Below are 20,333 nucleotides of genomic sequence, written 5' to 3'. Positions count from 1 at the left end.
TGTGTGTCAGGTCTCCTGTGTATTTTCTTCTTCTTCTTCTTCTTCTTCTTCTTCTTCTTCTTCTTCTTCTTCTTCTTCTTCTTCTTCTTCTTTTTAATTTTATTTACTTATTTGTCTGTGTGTGTGTTTGTGTGTGTGTGTGTGTGGCCAGCTCAGCCCACCAGGGGGCGGGGCTGGTTGGCATGTGGTGCTGGGGGATTGAACCGCGGTCCCTGTGCTTTGCGAAGCTTGTTCTAAGTAGGTGCTTTAGACCACTGAGCCATCTCACCAGCCTTTTTTTTTTTTTTTTTTTTTTTGCGGAAGACTTAAACCTTTTAAAAAGAATTTCGCCAGGCATGGTAGTGCTTGCCTGTAATCCCAGCTCTCAGGAGGATGAGGTAGGAGGATCTCTAGTTCAAGGCCACCCTAAACTACATGGCCAGGACCTATTTTTGAATACTCAAAAAAAAAAAAAAAAAGAAAGAAAGAAAGAAAAGAAAAAGAACTAAGTTGTTTTTGTCTACACTGCTAACACTGTAGCTTAATAGGCTGTTTGTTGGACAACTTGGTATCAGGCTAGCTGCCACATTAGCCAAAACATGCTCCAGCGCATCAGTGAAGGAATTCTGAGTTGTGCCTCAATCAGACAGAATACTACACTACCCAAGCATGAGATTCAGGCTAATAAATGTCCTCCATGTTGCAGGCTATTTTAAATGCTATACAGATCAATGATGCTGATAGAGAAAATGTTTGGAAGATCAGTATTCAGCAAAGAACAGTTCTAAAAGCTCCTATGTTCTAAGTAAGGTATACTTTGAATACTTAAGCTGTCTCTTTGAATTCTAAGAGTTCCTACATGAATGAACAATGTTTTACTCCCATTTTAAAGTGCAGCTTTAAAATTCTACTTAAATTTTTTTCTCTTTTTGGTACTGGGAACTGAACTCAGGACCTTGCTCCTGCCAAGCAGGTGCTGAAGCCACTGAGCTATCTCTCCGGCCAACTAAAAGACAGTTTTTTAAAAGTGTTAGATTTTCTGAAGTATTTTTACTTTGACATTTAGATTAATTTTCACTAAGGGAGTTGCCTTTTTCAGCTATCAAATTTATCTTAAGGGGCCAGGGAGATAGCTCAGTGGAATAAGTGCTTCCCTGTCAAGCGCAAGGGCCTGAGTTCAATCTCTGGTAAAACCAAAAAAAAAAAAAAAAAAATTTATCTTAAAGTAAATATTCATAAAATAAAGTTTATCAAATTTAAATACTATTCATTAAATCCAAACATATTCTCATCGAAAGAAAATCGAGTTTGATCCCTGGCACCACGTGCTGCTGAGCCGGCCGAGTCTGAGCCCACGTGGTGGTGCACACCTATAATCCCAGCACTGGGGAGGCTGAAAACAGGATGATCACGAGTCTGAGCTGCATAGTGAGACCCTGTACCAAATACAGAGAAAAAAAAAAAGGAAATTGACATTCTATTACAAATTCAATAGATACAAATATTATGTAAAGGCCTTTTCTCACTAGAATATTAATTTCCCTTTTTGGGGGGGAGATGGTATTCAAGATCAAAGCTGGGCCTTCCCACTAAGATGTATCTTTATTCTTTTTCCTTTTTGTATTTAGTACAGGGTCTACAGGGTCTCACTACACAGATCGGACTCGGAGTGATCCTCCTGTTTTCAGCCTCCCAAGTGCCAGAATTACAAGTGTGCACCATCACTGTCTCAACGCACCCTGGAGGCGGGGCTGGCACGGCAGGCCAGGGATTGAACCCTGGTTCCTGCATCTGCCTAAGCAGGTGCTTTAATCCAGTGAGCTATCTGGCCAGCCCTAAGATGTATCTTTAGCGCTTTTTTTCCCTCTCTCTTTTTATTTATTTTTTCTCTCTTTTTTAATTTTTTTATTGAGAAATAAATATGAACGAGTCAGTTTCACAGCCGATTAATAGGACAGTTTTGATAATCAATACATTGTACATTGTTCTTAGTGGTTATCCACAGCACAAGAAGCCGACAGGATATTCTGTCCAAACACTGTTAGTACACCTCTTTCTTCTCACTGAATTAAGCAAAAGTAGCTGTAAACCTATCCTAACAATTTTGTATGTATAAATACAAAATGATCTTTCCTTTGTATCCTTTTTTTTTGTCCTGTCAGAAGTGAATAGTCTATTAGCTTCTAAATACTATAGGTGTTTGAATTCAACTAAACAATCTAGCACTGTCTAGCAGTCTATATAGCTCTTTCTAATTTTTCTTTTTTTCTTCTGTATTTTAGGGAAGGGTCTACAGGCTGTTGAGGGTCTCACTACAAATCGGCCTCATAGTGATCCAACTATTTACAGCCTCCCAAGAGCTGGGATTACAGGTGCACACCACCACAACCAGTCTCAATCACTGTCTCAGGGTGCCCCAGGCACAGCAGGCCTGCGGACTGAACCCCAGTCCCTGCGCCTGCCTGCAGGTGATTTAATCTGCTGAGCTATCTGGCCGGCTCATAATTTTTCATTTTGAGACAGGGTCTCACTAAGTTGCCTCAGGCTAGAATTTACAATGCTCCTGCCTCAACCTCTCAGATGGGACACTGGGATTACAAACTGAGGCACCACACCTAGTTTAATTTTGCTTATAAAAGTTACAGCGAAGGGCCAGGGAGATAGCTCAGTAGAATAAGTACCTGCCTGGCAAGTGCAAGGGCCTGAGTTCAATCCCCAGTTTCACCAAAAAAAATAAGTAAACAAAATTTTTAAAAAAGTTATAGCAATGTGGTAAATGATTTATGTGTTTTCCTCATACATAGAGCAACTCTGCATTTCTGGTATAAACACAATTTGGCCATTGTCTTTTTGGTTTTATATAGTACATGATTTGTTTGCTAATATTTTGTTCAGAATGTTTTAATGTGTTCGTGAATAAAAAATTGTCTTTAAAAAAAAAGTTATAGCAGCTTCTTAGGTGTCATGGTTCATGCCTGTAATCCCAACACTTGGGAGGCTGAAGCAAGTGAGTTCAAGGCCAGCCTGGGCCACATGGCAAGAGCCCGTCTCAAAAAAAAAAAGTTATAGGGGCTGCTGGTACCTCCATGGAAAGCATATGCCTTGCATACTCAAGGGCCTGGGTTCAATATCCAGTACCTCTCCCAAATCTTTGAAAGGCAAGAGATTACACAATCTGAAGAGAAACCAGAGTACCCCTAAATTTTCAAAATAACTTTATATTGTATAAATCCAATTTTGAGATGATTGCATACACTAAATTATATTTTAACAGATTAAGAAAAAAGCACACTGTGGAGTCTCAATATTATGAACTAGTTTACAAAACAAAATATTCAGAATAAGCATGATGGGTTTACTTAAAGCAAAATATATCTATATAATCTATTTCCTTAATAAAATAGCCAATAAAAAATAACCATAAAATCCTAAATAAAAAGCTGAACTAATATGCTTTCTCTTTATAGGATTTCAAATAGAGTTTTTCTGTTGGAAATTAAGACTTTATGTTTATGATTTTAAAGTTAATTTACATATTAATATAATTTCAAAGAGAATCATTAGTATGCTGTCTTTATCTTATGCATATTTATGGCACTGAAGATGCACTGGATTAAAAAAAAGTTGCAATGTGATTGTACTACAAAAAAAAAAAAACATCAGGCCGAGGATATAGCTCAGCGGCCTAAGTGCCTGCCTGGCAAGCGCAAGGTCCTCAGTTCAATCCCTGGTACTGGTAAAAAAAAAAAAAAAATCACACAAGTGCTGGGTGTGATAACACATGCCTGTAACTCCGCCACTCAGGAGGCTGAAGCAGGAGGGCAGCCAATAAATGACTTTGAGGCCAGCCTGGGCTACATAGTGAACTCAAGGCCAGCCTGAACTACAGTGAGACCCTGTCTCCAAAAAATAAATAAATAACACAAGGGTATTTTAATCAGTAACTTAAAAACTGTGCTGAAAATTAGATCGTTACAAAAAAATTAGATCTTTCATGTACAGAAAAATGTGTATTTTACCTCATAAAATGCCTTCAATAAACTAATAACTGCTTTTCAAAAACTGAAAAGATGGCTCAGTAGAATAAGTGCTTCCCTGGCAAGCGCAAGAGCCTGAGTTCAATTCCCAGTTCTAGAAAAAAAAAAACCAAAAAACCTGAAAGGCCAAATAGAGCACAGTTTAAACCATTTAAGCCATCATTGAAATTCAGAATAACAAATGTCAGGCCTTATCTCAGTTAACATATGCAAAGACCACCAGAGCTAATGAAATACATGCCACAGATATCTGCACAAGCAAAAGCAGAAATTGAAGTCAAGTTTTAAGACTGGGAGGCAAGTGCCGCAACACATTCCTGAGATCACAGCATTCTCTAAGTTTAAGGAGGAAAAGCACGAGTTCTAGCCAGCTTGGGCAATTTATGGAGACTGTCTCAAAATAAAAAAAGTTAAAAAGGGCTGGTGATGGTGCCCAGGGTTGAAGGCCTAAGATCTTCAAAGTTTCAGACTTGTTTGACAATACAGTGAAAACCCCAGAATCTTGTCTCCCTCAGTGAGCTTCATTCACACAAACAATCAGAACTTCCACAACTCTATAATGTCTAAATAACCCAAGCTGGATCACTGGCCAACAGCGTGCTTTCTGCATTTTAGGGTCCCCTCCCTAGTCAAGGAGGTGTAACAGGAAGCCTCTTGGCCGGGAAGCAAGACGAGCTGGCCAGGTTCCAGTCTGGACAGTGCTACTGGTTCTGGAATAAGATTCCTAACATTTCTGAGCCTGTTTTCTTATCTATAAAGTGGGGATAACATATAGACATTTATCTCTATGTAGGACAATTAGTACACAACCTGTCAAATACATCTGTCCATGCAGACACACATATTACAGTGTTCACAGACACATACAAAATGTGTTATTTATACGGACAATGTGTGTATGAATATACAGTGTTCATATAAATATTATCAATGCCTCCAAGAAACTCAGGAAATCTGAAAGCCTTGTTAGCTGGTGATGATCCCACGAAGTATTCAGTACAAAAGTTAAGGCAGGGCTGTCAGCTATGCTTATGCATGATCATTCTGCTACTTCAGTTTTTTGTAAAGGACTAATAACATCCCATTTTCCTAAATTTCACCAAATACCTTTAAAACCACAAATCAACTTTTCCTCTTGTAGATGTCACTAAAAAAAAAAGGACCAGCAGAGAGGCAACATGTCTTTTATATCTGTCTCTCTAGGGCCATGCATAAGTGAAAATGGCCTTTTTGAGACCTGAAGTTTGTTTAGTACATGACAAATAGATGAACTCTTATTTTGTTTTTTTTCCCAATTGTAAGGATCAAACCCAGGTCCTCATGCATGCTAGGTAAGCACGCTACCACTAAGCTACACCCCAGCCCCAGGTTTTACTTTCAAGGAGTTCAAAATAGTACTGTATGATGTAAAATACCCTCAATTCCTATTTTCCAACTGTATTTTCCATATTCGTTTGGTTTCTGGAGTTTTATTTCTAGAAAGAGGGCTTAAACTACTTACTTAGTGGTTCTCAACACTTAGAAAGCCAGATTCCTTTGATAAAGTAAATCCCACATACTGTTAAGGTAGGAATCATTGGATCTCTTCCCTTTATCTTACCAGTATTATTGAAGTAAACTAAAAAAAATTATTTTATAATAACAAAAAACTGAAAGAGCTCTCTGTGACTGAATTATTAAATTTTCCTAAGACATTAATAGCTGGCAACCTACACTTTAGATGCTAAAGGAATCCATCAGCAAGTCCAACTGAGAATTTCTCTAATTTACAAGATTACCTGATAGTATTGAACTTTTAGCCAGTCACTACTGCCTACCTTGCTCTGCTAATTAGAATAGACAAACACTCTGCAGCTCAGCTCTCACAAGTCATTTACTGCTATGAGTTATCCATCAAACTGTCCCATCAGAGGGCAACTTTCATTTTTTATTTCATAAATACTTCTATCTAGATCCAGTTGGAAGGGTTTTAGTAGCGGGAAAGAAAGCAATAAGAACAACAGTAAGGAAAAACATTAAATGAGAGACAAATGGCTCACATAGTTGATGTGGAACTGTTTCTCACTGAACAAAAGGAAATTAAGAAATATATTCCTTAACTGAAATTATTTCTTCATATCAATCTATTCTGAGAACAAAGATAAAAACCCATAAAAAACAAAACAAACAAAAAGCCCATAAAATTGAGTTTCCTACTGAAAGTATAATAAATGATATTTCACAGCATTTCAAATGGGGAAAAAAAATATGCCAAGCTGGTGAATGTTTTAAGTTACTCAAAGGCACAACAAATTTATTTTTCAAATGGTATAAACAACCCTCCTTTGCAAATACATTTTTATCATCAGATCTGGTAACTAAAGCTGAGGAACTGTTTAACATGAAAAGTATCGACCAAGCTTTGTATGGTTTCTAAAAGAACAAAAGCTACAAGAGGTAAACAGAGCCCCACAGGTAACCATGTGACTACAAACCAATTAAGCAATTACTGAAACTGCTCTCTCTCCTGTAGGCAGGAAAGGATCACAACTGAGAGTCTGACATAAAAATGAAAAATGCTTATGTATTAAAAGGTCAAGGCAATTTTGAAGAGTGACTGTTTTTAAGACAGAACTATTCATATGGTAAAATGTACAGAGATGTTTGGTCAATGTAGATAAAAGATTTATAGTCTACTTGTTTAGAAATGCCAAGATGATGTTTTTAGACATATAACACGGTTTCATGGTTAAATTTAGTTAGCATTCACAGTGAAACAGAGACAGAAACAAAACTAGGTGAAAGAAGGGAAGAAAATTACTCTGGTAAAAACTACTGGTTTTCAAGAGCTATTTTGTGCTCTTACTACATTTTATAGAAAAAAGAAACCGTATTATTGTACAGCAGGCAGAACTGTAAAACTCAATGCCAATTCCAGAATGTATTACTTAATTTTTAAAAATAGTTAGGCTGACCCAGTTCAGATTTAATTACTTTGTTAAAAGAAAAGCTGAAGAAAATCTGTAATATTTTGCATCAAATAATTAATTATGATTCAACTTTAAAAGTACTTTGAAGATGAAACTATTCTACCTACCTGGTTCATCTTTGACCCACAAAAGTGTATTTTTAAAAACCTAAATGCACAAGCTACAATAAAATCAGGCTTCTTGTATGCAAGATGTTCTTATAAGCTACTCATTCCCTTTTTTGCTCCTGACTCACAATCTTATGCATAAAGACATACTGCCTTAACTGAATCAGTCCTATAGCCTGTCTACTGCTTTCAAAGGCACTAACCTTCTCAAAAACACTGGATGGGGTCATCAAACAAAACCTGATGTTCTGAATGATGGTATCAGTATGTCTCCAGCGTCTTCTGTCATGCCGAAGCCAAGACTGCACAGCCTCGTACAGCTCTATCTCTGGGAACCTGCTCAGATGATCATTATCCAAATAAGACATGAGCTTCTCAAAGCTCAGATAGGACAAGAAGTCAGGCCTGGACATGAGTGGCACAAAGTTGTCTAGGAGAAAGGCATCCAGCTTCTCCCTGACTCCCTCGATGTTTACACCAAAATCATCTAAGAGTCTCATAATTTCTGCACAATTTTCTAAGCAGATTTTCGCTAACAGAAAAGAGCAGCAGAACTTCACCACTTCTATAAGTTGAACATACATGGCAGCCTGAAGAATCTCATGAACAGTATTCATACTCAGTTCTATAGTTCCATAGTACATAAATTGAAGGACGTGGCTGAAGCCAGTAGCAGTTAGACCTTTTAAGTGAATTTTATCCTGATCTCGTTCTCTCATGTCGGCAGTAAACATAATTCTGAAGTAATCACTCTGGGTGGCCAAAAGTGCTTTATGGGCCTGGAACTGATGATCTTCAATAACCAGAGTGACATCAAGAAGCAGTCCCTCCTCATACAGTGCTCTGAACCCAGCAGAGACACTGGTGTCATGGATGGAGGAACAGAATCCTTCCACGTCCCCTGCCATGAATCACCTGAAAAAAGGCAATAAAAAAAATAGTGTTACACATTTCCATCCCTTCAGAAGACAACACTGACTTAAGAGTTTTAACAGTTTTCATAATTATCACAATTCCACTGCTCAAATAAGTCCTAAATGCACAATCGAAAGAAGCTAATCTTGACATCTGCAGATTGTTTTTGGCTTGCCTATCTTGGGTAAAGAATCTATTAAGTATGTGGTTTATCAAACAACTAGTGGTAAGGTGCTAACCTACAAATAATACATGTCTACCCCACTGACTATACATGTTCATTGCACATATTTATTTTTTGAGACAGAGTCTCACTCTGCAGTGCAGGCTGGCCTTGAGCTCACTTTGTAGCCCAGGCTGGTCTCGAACTTGCAATGATCCTCCTGCACCAGCCTCCTGAGTGCTGGGATTACAGGCAAGTGCTGGGATTATAGGCATGCACTACCACACCTGGCTTCATTGCATATGTTTAAAAATGTCTCAAAATCAGCAACACAAAAAGGATTTCATGGCCAGATATTAAATTAGGAGAAAAAAAAGACAAAAAGAAATTACACCTGAACGTGTACTTCACTGAAAACTGGAAATTCATCCAAAGGGAATAATCAGATAAATATGCCACTTCATATATGCAAGGTTTCTCTCTTTTGAGGGAGAAGGTGTTAAGACAGGGTCTTACTACGTAGTTCCAGCTGGCCTTGAACTCACTATGTCTCCCAGTCTGGCACGGAACTCAGGCGATCTTTCTGCCTCAGCCTTCCTCCATAGTGCTGGGATTACAGGCATGTGCCACCACTGGCTAAGGTTTTTCTTTTTAGTCTTATTATTAAAAATTCAGAAAATAGCTGGGCACGGTGGTGTATACTCAGCAAGGTGAGACAGGAGACAGTTGGGGAAAAAAAATGTTCAAAACTTCAGTAACAGGGGCCAGGCAGATAGCTCAGTATAAACTCTTGCCTGGCAAGCACAAGGGCCTAAATTTAATCCCTGATTCCACAAAAAAACCTTCAGCAACAGGGGCTGGGAGTGTAGCTCAGTAGCAAAGCACTTGGCCTGGCATACATAATACCTTGGGTTCTATCCCCAGTACCACAAAAAAAAAAAAAAAGAGAAGAAAGAAAATCCAACAATAGATTGTTAAGATAAATATGGTGCAGTTCTATGATGGATTACTATAATTAAAAATGATAGCAGCAATCTACTGATTCCAACAAAGGTTATTTATTAAATGGTACTTTTTAAAAAGCAGAATGTCATATATGAATCTTGAAAAATTAAACACATATTTTTGCTTAATGAGGAAAAGTCTTAAGAATAGATACCAAAATGATGTCCCTGAGTAATGGGATTCGTCTTTGCTTTACTTACCTGATTAATCTTATTTTTAAAAACAATGAAAATGTACTGTTTTTATATTCAAAAGATAAACAGGTAATTTTAAAGAAATTAAAACAATCTTCAGGTCTCAGGAAAATGAAGCTAAAATGATAGAATTAAAATTAGATCTAGCGGGGCTGGAGAGATGGCTCAGTGTCTAAAGCACCTACTTGGAACAAGCTTGGCAAAACATCAGGGACCGCGGTTCAATCCCCCAGCACCACATGCCGGCCAGCCGTGCCCCCTGGTGGGCTGAGCCGGCCACACACACACACACACACACACACACAGGAACACACACTAAATAAATGTTTAAAAAAAAATAGATCTAGGGCTAGGGCTAGGGCTAGTTAAAATCCAAGCAAAGCAGAATAAACTAACCAAGGCTATTTCGGCAGTTTACGCACCAGAGTAATTTTCTCTTTTCGCACCCCCACGCATGTATACCATTCCTAACCCGAACCCTCACCCGGCTTCCTGCTGGCTCGCACCCCTCAATGCCCTCCCAACCGCTTTCTCCTACAGAGCCCCGTGGAACCTGCCTCAATGCACACACGCTCCTGTGTGCTCCTGTTGCTTTACAACGTGCCCTCCTCGTCCTGATATGGTCACAGCTGCCAGGCTGCTTACTCCTATTATGGACCTTCAGGACCCAACTATCTAGACCTTCTCTTAGCTTCCTACTCCATAAAACCTTTCAATGAGAAAAATCTATCTCCTGTTACCCATCACTTGCTGTTATACACACTTTGCAATCAACCACTCTCCCCCATTTGCTGACTGGCACATGACTGAACATCTTCATCTATTCAATTTCCATCAAAGGTAACCCATTTAGAAACCACCTGCCTTGCAAGTGCAAGGACCTAAGTTCGATGCTAGGTACAAAAGAAACCAACAGCAAATCAAAGCTAGGCATGGTGAAGCACTCACGTAATCCCAGCGCCCTAGGAGGCTGAGACAGGAGGATCACACATTTGAGCCCAGCCTGAGCAATTTAGCAAGACATCTTAAAAAATAAAAAGTTGAGGGCTGGAAATATAGCTCAGTGGCACAGTGCCTAACAAGCACAAGGTTGTAAGTTTGATTCCTGACACGCCCTCCAAAAAAGAAAAAGTTGAAAACCAATCATAGATGTAGTTCAGTGCAAAAGGCCTGGGTTCAATCCTTATTTTAAAAAAATAATAAAAATAAAAACTTGGATAAGAAGTTAAAAAAAAACACTTAAAAATGGTTATTGTAGGGGCTATGGCTAGTCTTCAGCATTATAGGGCACTTGGCTAGCATGCAACAGGCCCCTTAGTTCAACAAAAAAAAGAAAAAAAAAACACCAAAAGGAAATCCACCTGAGGGCTGGGAATATATAGCTCAGTGGCACAGTGCCTGCCTGGCAAATGCAAGGTCACAAGTTCTACTCCCAGTACCAATAAAATAAAAGGCTGGGGAGATAGCTCAGTGACTTAAGCACTTGCCTGGCAAGCACAAGGTTCTGAGTTCAATCCCCAATACCAAAAAATTAAAACATAAAACATAAAAGACTGAAAGGGGGGCCCTTAGTTCAATATTACAATGCAATAAACAGTTATGATGGAATGGTAGCATATCAAGCAGCTTTTATTTCTCCTTATCTGCAATGAAGGTATACCCTTGCTTTTTAAAGTCTATACACAATGAAAGGCCCAAATCCAATAGCACTTCCTAGTCCCTACTTCTGTGAGCCCTTCTGTGGCTTGGCCTACTAGACCTTTCGTTCAAGCTCACTGGCTCTTTGCCCCATGACACTGTTCTGATTTTCTCAAATTCTTAGCAGCTCCTCTTTCACTCTCCTTCATAGGCTAGTTTTCCTTGAGCTACCTCTTAAACAGTGGTGTCACCCTGGATTCTGTCATTGCTCCTTTTCTCATATAAACGCTGCACCTCTCTATTTAGGGAATATTAAGACCTACTTTAATAAATGCCTTGACAATCTGGCATGCTCAATTTACCTAGTAGATACTTTTTCTGGGGTTCCTATTCAGGGACAATTCCATTTTGGGATCTTAAAATCAACACATCTAAATAGAACCCTAGAGGCCGGGAAGATGGCTCAGTGGAATAAGTGCTTCCTTGGCAAGCACAAGGGTCTGAGTTCAATCCCCAGTTCTGCAAAATAAATAAATAAATAAATAAATAAATAAATAGAATCTTAAGGGCCTGCGAGATAGCTCAGTGACTAAGCGCCTGCTTAGGCAAGCGCCAGGGTACTGGGTTTCAATCTCTGGCACATGTCACGCCCGCCCCACCCCTGGTCACGCTGAGCTGGGCACCAAGACTGGGCATTGTGGCACATGCCTGTAATTCCAAGCACTGAGAAGGCTGAAAACAGGAGGATCACTACAGTCCAAACTGTGTAGTAAGATCCTGTACCAAATACACAAATTAAAAAAACAGGCAGGTAAAATAGACAGATGGAACCAATGAACGAACCCACCCACCCTAGGGCCAGGAAGATAGCTCAGCAGTCTAAGCGTCTGACTGGCAAGCACAAGGACCCTGGTTCAATCCTCAGTACAGCATGCAGTGCTGGCCCTGCATACGTGTGGTAGTGCATGCCTATAATCCCAGCACTGGTGAGGCTGAAACAGGAGGATCAGTACAAATCGAAGCTGTGCAGCAAGACCCTGTACCAAATAAATAAATTGAAATTTAAATAAATAAAACCTTAATTCTGTCTTCCCCCAGTTGTTTTCTTTCTTTTTTTGTATTCTTCATGTTATCAGGAGACATTCTAGGCTTCAGCTCCAAGGCCCAGCCCAGCCGGCCCTGCTCCACTCCCTCCTTCCCCAGCAGCCCTTTACTTGCCCTCCTACTGGTGGCTGGTGGCTACACCACTGGCTCCAGGGGCCAGACGCTCTATGAGATGGGAGGATAGGAGGGAGGGGGATCCCCGTGTCCCTCCCCCCACCCCCCAGCCCCCACCCCCCACCGCTACACCCTCATTCCTCAAGCTCCATCCTCTGCCACTTCCAGAGCAGCTTCAGGGCAGCCACCGCCTTTGCATGCCCAGTCATCACTAGAGCGGGAAGGGCAGCAGCAACAGAGAATCTGAACCCTAAAGCTAATACCATAAAATACCATTTCTTCAAGTTGGGAGAGCTGGGGGGGGCATCATGAGCCACACTACCATTGTGAAAGAAGGCTCGGTTCAGAAGAGAGGGTATTGCTATGTAACTCAGGCTGTCCTGGGACTCACGCAACCCTCCTGCCTCATCCTCCAGAGTGCTGGGATTATAAGTATGTGCCTATAAACTGTTTTTCTTTTAAGGTATATTCTCTGCTGTGTCAACAATACCCAGAAACACTGAATCCTATCTCATCTCAGAAGTTTTGGAGTAAAACAGACAGTAATCTGGGTTAATAGGATGAGAGGTAAGAAAGATCCTGGCTAGCAACACCAGTGGACACGGCAGATGCTAAAATGGCCCGTGACTGCCATGCCATGGTGTACCTCTCCTTAAGCATAGGTAGGACCTATCATTTTCTTCTAATCACTACACATACAAACTCAAGCCTTAAATACAGTAAAATGTAATTCCTTTATTCCCATTTTCTTTCTGAGATAATCACTGCCAAGTGTGATATGCCAATACAAAATCAAAATTTTACTGAAGTACTTAAAAATCAGAAAAATAGTTGCCAATCTGTATGTAGCAGTTACCTCATTAACAGACTGAGATTCACTGGACGTCGTGGTGGATGCCTGTGATCCCAGAACTCTGAGGGGCACTCTAAGTCAGTGCCTAGCCCAGACAATTTAAGAGATTTACCAAGACCTTCTCTTAAAGACTGGTTAGGGATATGGTTCAGTGTGAAGCACCATAAAGCAAAACATACAGAGAAAAATCAGAACTGCTAGATTTAAAATATTTAGACTCGTTTTCATCTTTTTTATGTATTTAGTACAGGGTCTACAGGATCTCACTACACAGATCACTCATAGTGACAGTTTTTCAGCCCCCCAATGCTGGGATTACAGGCATGCACCACCACGCCCAATCTCCATTGCCCTCTCAGCACACCTCCCCAGAGGTGGGGTCAGCCCAGCATGCTGGGGATCAAACCCCCAGCCCCTGCGTCTGCCTAAGCAGGCACTTTAATCTGCTCAGCTATCTGGTCGGCCCTTATTCTCATTTTCTTTTGTAGTTCTGGCAAATCAAACCCAGGGTCTCATGCACGGTAGGCAACTATGCTTTACCACTGAGCTATTACCCTAACCCTACCCTTATTGGGGTTTTTTTTTAAGACACCTATTTGGTGTTCTGAAATGCTCAAAAGATTAATAACTGGAATGGGGCTAGGTAGATAGCTCAGTGGCATAAGCACTGCCTGGAAAAGTGCAAGGTCCTGAGTTCGATCCTCGGTACCACAAATAATAATAATAATAATAATGATAATAACTGGAATGAATTAAAGTGCTAAATTACAGCCAGGCGTGGTGGCATACACCTGTAATCCCAGCACTCCTAAAGCAGGGATTATGGGTGTGTGCTACCACGCCCAATCTCAATCACCCTCTTAGGCCCACACCCCCAGGGAGGACAGGCTGGCACGGCAAACCAGGGAGAATCCCGGCCCGTGTCTGCCTAAACAGGTACTTTAGTCCACCAAGCTATCTGGCTGGCCTGATCACCATTTTAAAATTTATGTTTGTAGCAGTTTCTTTTTTGATTCATAGAAGGACTTCCAAGTTCTAGCAGTTGTTTTATGTTTGTTCTTCATGTTGTTTTGATCTTTTCCACCACTTGCTTAAACAATTGTTTAAAAAGCAGCAAATAACTGTACTTTTCTCTTCCTCACTTAGGATGGGCTAATGCTAAATGACAATTGTATTTTAATTCTGTGTTTAAACTTTATGATCAGGGCCGGGGAGATGGCTAGGTAGGATAAGCGCTTGCCTGGCAAATGCAAGGGCCTGAGTTCAATCTCCGGTTCCACAAATAAAAAAAACAAACAAACAACTTTATGGACACAAATGCTTATCACAGGATACTAATTTTCTACCTAAAATTAATAAGGCAAGAAATGGAGGTGTGGGGCTGGGGAGATAGCTCAGTAGAATAAGCACTTGCCTAACAAGCACATGGACCTGAGTTCAATCTCTAGTTCCACAAAGAAGAAAAAAAAAAGAAAAAGAAAGAGAGGTGTAAGTGCAGTATTAATCAATGGAAAAACTAAAAATGGAAATAAAGGCAACAAAAGTGAGATAGAGGGAACTTAATTTCTCACTTTCACAGTGGGAACTGATGTGATTAAAGCTGATAAATTAACAAGCATGACGTCAAAGTATTAAGAGTGCTGGTTGTGAGAAGTGGGGTGGGAATTTGTGTATACATTTGTGTGAATGTTGGAAGATATATATGTTTTTTACCTCATGCTTGTCAGGCAGGTGCTATACCACTGAGCTAAATCTCTGGGGGTGGGGCTGGTGAGACAGCTCAGGGGTCTAAAGCGCCTGCTTAGGCAAGCTTAGGCAAGCATGCAGGGACCTCGGTTCAATCCCCAGCCCACATGCCATGCCAGCCCCGCCCCCAGGGTGGGCTGAGCTGACCATAAAAAAAAAAAAAAAAGAAAAAAGAAAAAAATCTCTGGGGGTGGAAGACATATTTGTATTTTAAAAGTCTGTTTTTTAAAAAAAAAAATTGTTTTTTTTCAAATGTTACTGAGTTATGTATAAAGAAAATATAGGGCTTGCAGGTTACCTCAGTTGTTTAAGCACCTGCTCTGGCAAACCCAATCAGGCGCAGGGGACCCCAGTTCAATCCCCAGCTCCACCTGCCTTACCAGACCCGCCTTTAAGGCAGCCTGAGTCAGCAAAAAAAAAAAATCATTAAAAAAAATAAAATATAGCCTGTCTGATCTCAGTTTACAGGGATAAAAGCATAATTCATTATTGGTATATGTATAATGTGATGAAGTAGAAATATACCAAATACTAGAAGCACTTATTTCAACATAGTAGTTTCTCATTTTGTTTTGTAAAATTTCTAAATAAATCAGCAATTTCAAGAAGATTTTATTGTTCAATACTGTTCATTTTAAAAAAAATACTAAGAGAAAAAAATTACTAAGAGAACATGTTTAGGACTCCCTAGATTTAATTTGTCAGACTGATATCAGTATGACTTTACTTTTTATTTATACAAGTATTAAAACTGGGCTGGGGAGTATAGCTCAGCGGCCCAGCACCTGCCTGGCAAGTGCAAGGTCCTGAGTTCAATTCCCAGTACAAAAAAACAAGAACTAAACAAGTACTAGAACTTTTTTTTTAAATAAAAGGAATTTCACACCATAGACATTGTAGGTGCCTTTTTATTCCCATTTGTCTATTAACTTACCTTTCAGTTCTACTGATTCTACATTAAATGTTCACTTAGCTAAGACAGCAAAGTATGCATAAAATGAAATTAACTCCAAATTTTTAGTCTCCATTAGTAGAGGTGTGTAATTTCAGCCAATCATGATGGTGTATACCTATAGTCCCAGCTACTTGGGAGGCTGAGACAGGAGGATTACTTGAGTCCAGGAGCTTGGAATCTGCCTGGATCACACGATCTCATTTGAAAAAAAAAACAACAAAAAACTGCCTGTTATAGTGATACATGTCTGTAAAGCCAACTATCAGGAAGCTGAAACAGGATATTGAAAATTCAAAGGCAGAGTTGGCTACACAGCAAGAAATTGTGTCTAAAAATGTTTTTCAAAACTATTAATTTTGGAAAAGTAGATCACAAGAGGGTTTAATCTATAATTTGGATAAAATATATTTTATCGCATGCACAGTGGTGCACACCTATAATTTCAGCTACTTGGGAAGTTAAGGTGCAGAGAGCCCAAGTTCCAAGCCAGCCTGGGCAACTCAAGGAAGCATTGTCTCAAATGTTTTCAAAAGGAGATGAAGGGGATAGGGATGTAGCTCAATGGTAGAGTGGACCTGTATTCAGTCTCCAATACCACAAAACGTGTGTGTGTGTGTGTGTGTGTGTGAATATAGTAAAACGATTAAGAAATAAGACGTGTGATCAAAAAATATGAATGATGCTACCAAGTGCCACTCAATGGAAAGGCAGGGATCTTCCAATACAACAGGTGTGTTGAAATAAAATACAAGGGGAGCATCAAACCTTAGTAACAGTGTGTAACATGTTTCAGCTTGGTTGGTATACCTGGTTGTAAGCTATGGTTGAGAGCAGGTGTGTTGTAAAGTGTTCTATAAATCACAGGTCATGAACAGTGAGTTAACATGAAACTATGTCAGTTTTGTGCCACTTCAGATTCCAGCTTTTTAAGAAATGTCATCGCGGGGCTGGTGAGATGGTTGTGGTCTAAAGCGCCTACTTAGAACAAGCTTAGCAAAGCATGGGGACCGCGGTTCAATCCCCCAGCACCACATGCCAGCCAGCCCGCCCCCCTGGTGGGCTGAGCTGGCCACACACACACACACACACACACACAAATAATTTATAAATAATAAAAATCTCAATTGCTTTAAAAAAAAAAAAAGAAAGAAATGTCATCACAGGAAACTTGGGTCTATGGTTATGATACTGAGGCCATGGTTCAGAGTTCTCCAGGAAGCACTCAGCTCTCCTCATGCAAAAAAAAAAAAAAAGAAAGAAAGAAAGAAGCAAGATATTGCATGTACTGGTACAAATACTCTATGACAAATGTTATCATTATGTATATCTAAAATCTATCAATAAAATTGTTTTAAAAGCTTGGTAAAATTAAAATCATATATAATAAGAAAGAAAAGTGTTTACTCAGGAATACTACAGTGAACTCTTAATATCAAAAGGATTTATCAATTTGTTTAAGAAACAAAGTGGGGCTGGGGATATAGCTCAGTAGTATAAGCACCTGCCCAGCAAGTGCAAGGGCCAGAGTTCAATCCCTGGTTACGGATTAAAGCACCTGCAAGCAGGCACAACGGCTGGGGTGCAGGCCCTGTCCCTGGGCCACGCTGACAGCAACTGAACTGGGTGTGGTGGCGCGCCACCTGTAATCCTAGCACTTGGGAGGCTGTAAACAGGAGAATCACTACAAGTCTGATCTAGTAGTGAGACCCTGAACACTCTGTAGACCCTTCCATAAATAAATAAATAAATATTTTAAAAAATAAAAAAACAGCATGACAAATGGGTACTTTTATCCTCTATCTGTCCATAAAACATTACACCTCATCCACCTTATTCCCTCAATCTGGCACTGTGGGACTTCTGAGGTTCTTCCCTAAAGTCAAAATGACATGATAGGACAATGTTTTGCACTGATCCAAGACATCACGGTGCCAAAACAGCACGACTAAAGACATTCACAAAAGAGGACTTCTAGATAGAAAGAATGGTGGGAAAGGTGTGTTCAAAATGAAGAGGGGGTATTTTGAGGGGAACTAATTGCAATGTGGCTTTTACTATAATTTTTTTCAATTTAACATTCATTGTCAGGGCCAGTGAGATAGCTTAGCGGACTAAGTACCTGCTTTGGCAAGCGCAGGGAGCAGGGTTCAATCCCCGATCCTGCATGCCACGCCGGCCACCAAGACCAGGCATGGTGGCACATGGCTGTAATCCCAGCGCTGGGGAGGCTGAAAACAGGAGGATCACTACGAGTCCAAGCTGCGTAGTGAGACCCTGTACCAAATACATAAATGAGAAAAACAATTTTCACTGTCATACATAAAGCTGGATGTGGTAGCACATCTCTGTAATCCCAGCACTCTGAGAGACTAAGGCAGCAGGATCACGAATTCAAGCCCAGCCTAAGCAATTTAGCTAGATCCTGCCTCAAAGTAAAAAAAAAAGAAAGAAAGAAAAGAAAAAGTGGGCTAGGGGTGCAGCTCACTGTAATAGTCCTGGGTGCAATCACCAGTACCACATACACACACACACAATATATATATATATATATATATATATATTGTGTGTGTGTAAATGTATGTGTTATACAGCAGATATATAAAAACCATAATATAATGTAATCAATGCTTGTCAGAACTACTGTAGTGACACATTCAAAGTAAGCTATCAATTTTACCTTAACTGAATTTGTCTGGAACTGAAGATTAAATCCAGGGACTTCACACAGCTACATCCCTATTTTTTTTTTAAATTTTCAGACAAGGTCTCACTGAATCAGCTGTCCAGGATGGGTTTAAATTTGTGATACTTGTACCTCAGCCTGCCAAAGTACTTAAATTACAGATATGTACCATTACGCCTGGCTATGTGAAATTTTATTTTATTTTTTTTTTTTGGCGGAACCAGGGATTGAACTCAGGCCCTTGCGCTTGCCAGGGAAGCGCTTATTCCACTGAGCCATCTCCCCAGCCCCCTATGTGAAATTTTAATGGTAAAACTCATGAACATAGAATTTTCCTGAGACTGGGGGTGGTAGCCACACTTGTAATCTCAGCTCTTGGGAGGCTGTAAACAGGTGGATCACTATGAGTCCAATGTAGTAGTGAGACCCTGAATACCCTGTAGACCTTTCCCTAAAACACACAAAAAAAAAAAAAGGAAAAAAAGAATTTTCCAAGTGATATAAGGGATATATAGAAAAATACATATTTGGAACAAAGGGAAACACACAGTATAATATCTGGATATTTGGATCCTGGTTAGTAGAGGGCCATCAATGTCACACTAATTATCAATTCTCAAAATAACTGGAATAATGGTACACATGTGTAATCACAGCAGTCTGGGAGGCTGAGGCAGGAAGATCAAAAGTTGGAGCCCTAAAAAAAAAAAAAATTTTGGAGCCCTACACTGGGCATGGTGGAGCACACCTATAATCCCAGTGCTTGGGAGGCTGAAAACAGGAGGATCACTATGAGTCTGATCTATAGTGAAAACCTATACTAAATACATTAAAAAAAAAAAGTTGGGAGCCCAGCCTGGGTAACCTGGTAGGACCCTGTCTATAAATAGAAAAGATAGGCCAGGCACCATGGCATATACCTATAATCCCAGCGCTCACAGAGGCTGAGGCAAGAGCATCACTGAGTTTGAGACCAGCCTGGGCTACAGAGTGAGCTCAAGGCCAGCCTGAACTGCATAGTGAGACCCTATCATAAGATGACTGTAGGTAGGTAGGTAGGTAGGTTGGTAGGTAGGTTGGTAGGTAGGTACGTAGATAGATAGATAGATAGATAGATCGGTCACTACAAAGGCCCTTGAGTTCAATCCCCAGTACTGGAAAAAAATAACAAGAGTAACAAATTAAACTAAATGAAAATAACTCAAGGTCATTTTGGTCACTAACTATCACCTTGGCTTGTCAAGATCTACTGATCACATTTAATGAAGATTTAGTGATAAAAGGCAGGGCATTACTATTCATATACCCGAGAGCAGATTGCCATGTTTTTTTTAAATTTTATTTGTGTGTGTGTGTGTGTGGCCAACTCAGCCCACCTGGGGGCGGGGCTGGCTGGCATGTGGTGCTGGGGATTGAACCGCGGTTCCTTTGCTTTGCTAATCTTGTTCTAAGTAGGTGCTTTAGACCACTGAGCCAGCTCACCAGCCCCGCCATGTGTTTTATTAAGCTGTTATTTGTTAAGACAACATCAGAAAAAAAAAAAAAAAAAGACAAGGCCTTGTATATAGTTCAGGCTGTCCTTAAACTCACTCACTATGTGGTATAGGCTGTCCTTGAACTCATGGTGAATCTCCTGCGTTGGCGTCCTGAGTGCTAGGATTAGTTGTTTATAATCACACCCAGATAACCATTATTTTGACAGTGTCTAAAGTATTATATATTTCACTTTGTTAAAATAATCCTATTTAACACATACCACTATCAGAAAGGTCAGGGGCTGGAGAGATGGCTCAGTGGTCTAAGGCACCTACTTAGAACAAGCTTGGCAAAGCATCAGGGACCGCGGTTCAATCCCCCAGCACCACATGCCA

General features: G+C 40.1%; 1 protein-coding gene across 3 annotated transcripts in view; it reads right to left on the bottom strand.

The window, feature by feature from the left end:
• Positions 1–20,333, bottom strand: part of Klhl15 (kelch like family member 15) — a 48,348-nt gene that overhangs the window by 17,691 nt on the left and 10,324 nt on the right. For all 3 annotated transcript variants that reach the window (XM_023715424.1, XM_004631386.3, XM_004631385.3), the window contains one exon: positions 7,296–8,007. In XM_023715424.1, coding sequence (XP_023571192.1) covers positions 7,296–8,000 — 705 coding nt within the window. In that variant the 5' untranslated portion in view covers positions 8,001–8,007. The remainder of the gene's footprint in view (positions 1–7,295; positions 8,008–20,333) is intronic.

Source organism: Octodon degus, unplaced genomic scaffold, assembly GCF_000260255.1.
Source record: "Octodon degus isolate 3935 unplaced genomic scaffold, OctDeg1.0 scaffold00041, whole genome shotgun sequence".
NCBI lineage: Eukaryota > Metazoa > Chordata > Mammalia > Rodentia > Octodontidae > Octodon > Octodon degus.
This window is presented reverse-complemented; position numbering and strand designations above follow the sequence as displayed.